Source organism: Tupaia chinensis, unplaced genomic scaffold, assembly GCF_000334495.1.
Source record: "Tupaia chinensis unplaced genomic scaffold, TupChi_1.0 Scaffold143651_1, whole genome shotgun sequence".
NCBI classification, from domain to species: Eukaryota; Metazoa; Chordata; class Mammalia; order Scandentia; family Tupaiidae; genus Tupaia; species Tupaia belangeri.
Window position 1 is genome coordinate 2,355,195 of NW_006203500.1, and position 4,335 is coordinate 2,359,529.

General features: G+C 43.2%; 1 protein-coding gene across 4 annotated transcripts in view; it reads right to left on the reverse strand.

Moving 5' to 3' along the window:
* Positions 1–4,335, reverse strand: part of ATXN10 (ataxin 10) — a 229,583-nt gene that overhangs the window by 117,537 nt on the left and 107,711 nt on the right. For all 4 annotated transcript variants that reach the window (XR_003547215.1, XM_006164634.3, XM_006164633.3 and 1 more), the window contains exon 8: positions 117–282. Coding sequence is in view for 3 of the 4 variants with exons in the window: in XM_006164634.3 (XP_006164696.1) it covers positions 117–282 (166 nt within the window). In the remaining variant the exon portion in view is untranslated. The remainder of the gene's footprint in view (positions 1–116; positions 283–4,335) is intronic.

A 4,335-nucleotide genomic window follows, 5' to 3' on the forward strand; every position in this document is an offset into this window, starting at 1 on the left:
TTTCCTGGCTGTCTCTATTAAAAGCACATCCCCTCCGGCCAAAAAAAAAAAAAAAAAAGGAAGGCCTATCACTGGCCTGTGGGCTGGGGCCTGTTGACAAGGCCCCACCTCCATACCTCATCATTGGTGTGCTGCCCAGCAGTCAGCTTGAGCACGGCTCTGCACTGATCCACAAAGGTGCTGGCAACCAGCTCGGCGTGGCGCAAGAACACGGTGACTTCGTCCTTGGTCAGGGGCTCCTCGCCCACTATCTTGGCTATTACAAGGTCCAACAATGTAACCCTGTAAGACATAAAGAGTTCGACATCACTACGCGATACTTACACTGTACAATGCTAGAAATATGAAGATAATCTTAAGGGTACATCTTTATTTTAAATTCTTTATCTTGTTTATAATGTCTAGCTAGGAAAAACATTTTATGAATAAAGTTCTTTATGGGTTACCTACATTTTTAAATCTTGATTTTTTTTTTAATTGTGACTTGACTAGGGACACGAGATTGTCTAAGGCATCTGCTGTATGTTACCTTCAGCACTGAAATAAGTCAGCATTTCAGAAATAAGATAATAACAACAGCAAAGTGAAGTGTGCTAACATTTATTCACTACTTACTACTGAGCTAATTATGCATTCTCTACACATTATCTCATTTCATCCTTACAAACACTCCGTGAGGCAGGTGCTTTCATTAGCCTCGCATTAAAGCCAGTAAATAAGACAGAGACAGAAAATAAGGCTTAGTGAGATGGATGAGCTTGCCCAATGCCACATAACCACTGAAAGAGCAAGCCAGGACTCAAGCTCTGCCCTTGGGTCAGGTGCTCTAAACACTCATTTGATTGTCTCGGCTTGGCTTTCTTCTTTGTTTAATTATTGTAGTTTATAAAAACATAAACCTATGCCAGTTTTTACATCAATATTTAAATTATCAAATAGGTATTTCTATTCAACGCTCTCCTTCCTTCCCCAAGGAGAAATACATCACACATAATACAATATATTTCAAGCATAAATCAAGTAGTACATTTGCTCGAAATCACAACTTGATTTGAGATCATATGTATAATTCTCATTAATTACCAGAAAGGGTATAAATATCTATGCTCACCAAAAATAGGACTAGAGACTTAAATTAGACAGAGAATTTTTTTTTGGAAATTTTTTGCTATGGGGTGCATGTGTTCACAGAGAGATGGAGAAACAGAGAGATAAAGAGACAGGAAGTGAGAAATCAACCCCCCCTGGAGGGGAGTGGCCACGCCGCAATCCCTTCTCATCCATTCTCCTCTTGGGATTTTGGGCATGCACGTACCTACTCCTGGCATGAGTTTCAAGCCTCCAGGGCCAGGACTCAAACCACAGTTGGCCATGTGGGAGTCCAGTGACATAACTATTACACTATCTGCTGGTCCCCAGAGGATTTCTTACCAAAAGAAAAATACAAATAGTGCCTTGTTTTATGTAAGAAACAGAGCTATACGAGATGCTTCCTGTATTATGGCCACATGATAGAAAAGATTATTGGTCTGAAAAAAAAAAAAAAACCAATCTGTATGTCTTAGTGATTTTCCAAACTCCTAAAAGTTTAGATTTATTATAGCAATTATTAATCTGAAGTAAAACAAATAATCACCTCATTTGAGCATAGTATTAGGCCATTCTTTGCTTTCTTTATTCATACATAATGGGTAAAAACGAGTGGGAACTGGCCTTCTAGCTAGCCTAGTGGTCAAGGGAACTAGATCCCATACCCCACTGCGGTTTGAATTCCAGCCCAGATGGCTTGCAAAACTTCCAGGCATGCGTGTTTATGTGCTAAAGTCCTGGCAGGGTGGACAGACAGAGGAAAGGGGTTAGAATGTGACTACGGCCCACTGAGGAGCACTTTCTCTCTCTATCCCTGGCTCTCCGGAGGATACATGTGCCCTCTGGCAGTTAAATGAAAGAGTGGGTACTTATAGGCCAATAAGTCAGGCTTCTCACTCCCTTGAGCAAGATGACTTTCTAGATCTGCTGGGGGAGGCCGTTATTCACACAGTCCAAATGTCAGTTCTAAAGACAGGACTTTTAGGTTGGATTAGATGAAGTGCCAGTTCCTGTGAAGCACAAATTACGCGCTAGCTAAGAAACTCAGGACTCCACCCTGGCTGCCCTCCCAGGCATCACAGATCAGCACAGACATCGTCAGCCCTAAATTCGCCAGGCCTTTATCCGACAGTTGGGCTCAGGGACCACAAAAATCTTGGCACGCCCAAGTTATCCTGAACCTCAGGACTCTACTTCCCCCATGGTTCTTGAGCACTGAGGGTCCCCACCCAATGACCCCCCCCCCATTCCAGCTTAACAGACATCCCAGCTGACACAGTTCACACGTTTAATGTCGCTCTGACCACCAGAAGGTGAACTCCAGGAGAACAGAGAATCCTGTCTGATGTACCAAGCAGAAACAAGATTAACTGTAGAATGAACTAGAAGACTTTTGTTACCGAAGCAAAGCTCAACCATGACCCTTTGGCTCATCCCCACCCCCCACCCCCACTCTTCTATAAGTGTATTTTATTCCAACCAAACTGGAATTTTTGGAACACCTGAAGCCAAACTGGAATTTTTAGAAGAACCAAAGCTTGTTTGTGTTGTTCCTTCAGGTAGGATAGGCCCACACTCTTCTCACACCTGCCTTACAGAATCCTGCGGCCCTAGGGCCCTCAGACACAACTGCTCACTTACTACAGACTGCACCTGCTGTTTCCCTCCTCCCTCCCGTCCCGAGTTCCTGAGGCAGTGTGTGTTCCTCTCCTGTGATGGCAACTACACATGTCTTTTATTACGTATGAGCAGGCTTCTCTTCCTTCTACCAGAATTCTCTAGCACAGCTCACGGAAAGGCTGTGAGACCCTTGAGGGTAGAATTGTGTACACTGACCATGCATCCCCAGTAGAGCACAGAGTGTCTTAGTCATAGCAGGCAGCCTGGCAGCCTGAACTTACTTAATCGAATAAAATGTGGCTGTAAGTAAAAAAATGAAAGAGGATGGTAAAAGGTGTTTGTAGTCATTTCTTTTCCCCTTTGTAAGTTATCATGTCTTTCTGCTTTCAGGCCCCAGTATTTTTAACCCTAAATGATTAAGTACATATCTTAAAATGTACTAGTATAGGTAAATTATTTCTGTGTGAATATCTACAGTTTAGAGCACAGAAGAAAGTACAAATCTTGGGGTCAGTGGGTGGCATGGTGGTTGAGGTGCTGGACTCCCACATGGCTGATCACGGTTAAGGTCCTAGACCTAGTGGCCTGAAAATCATACAAGGCACATGTACTTGTATGTCCAAAGTCCCGAGAGGAAAATGGATAAGCAACTATAGCATGGCCATCCCTCTTCAGGGTGATTTCTAGCTTTCCCTCTTGTCTCTCTTCAGTGAGCACACATGTCCTATGGCAAAAACCTCTACGAAAAAGAAAAAGGATTATTCTATTTAACTTTATTATATTATTATTTTCCAATTTGCTCAGAGAGAGAGGGAAGGTGAAAAACCAAGCTTCTGGGTCCAGAACTTCAATCACAGTTGGCCATAAGGGAGTCCCAACACCTTAACCACTATGCCACCTGCCAGCCCCATACCTATAGGTTTAAAAAAGTCGAATCAGATGTCAGCAGGTGGTATGGTGGCTAAAGTGCTACACTCCCACATGGTTGACTGCAATCTGAGTCCCAGAACCAGTGAAAAAAAAAAGAGAGAGAGCCAGAATATTGCTGCATGTCATTTTTTGAAAATGTTTACTGTACTTGAAATCTAATTGAGGCCATATTACCACATGAAACCTGAACTACAAAAACCCACTTCCATTCACATCCATCTCTCAGTGAAACTGAGGGCTTAGTTTGTCATTCATGTCTTCATTTATCCACCAAACTAACACTGGCTGACAGAGTAGGACACCCAAAGCAACATGCTCAACATGACATTGATGTTGAGAGACACACTGATCAATAGACATTTGCAAAACAGTCACATGGAAGAAAATGATCATCTCTCTTCTTGCAGGTATTCGACCTGTATGCCTTAATACTCTGTATTCTGGGGCGCTATACATTTCTTACATGTAACACACATTTTATTCTGCCATAACAGACACCGTTTGTAGGTAGTACACTGCTGTGGTTATTAGTAGATCAAATCCCGGTTCTGCCACCAACTAGCTGTGCGAGCGTGGGCAGGTTATGGCAGTAGAGATTGGGGCTGGGCACATGTGCATGTATGCCCAAAATCCAGGACGAGAATGGAAGAGAAGGGATTGCAGCCTGGACACTTCCCACCCCTCCCCCGGGGTGGT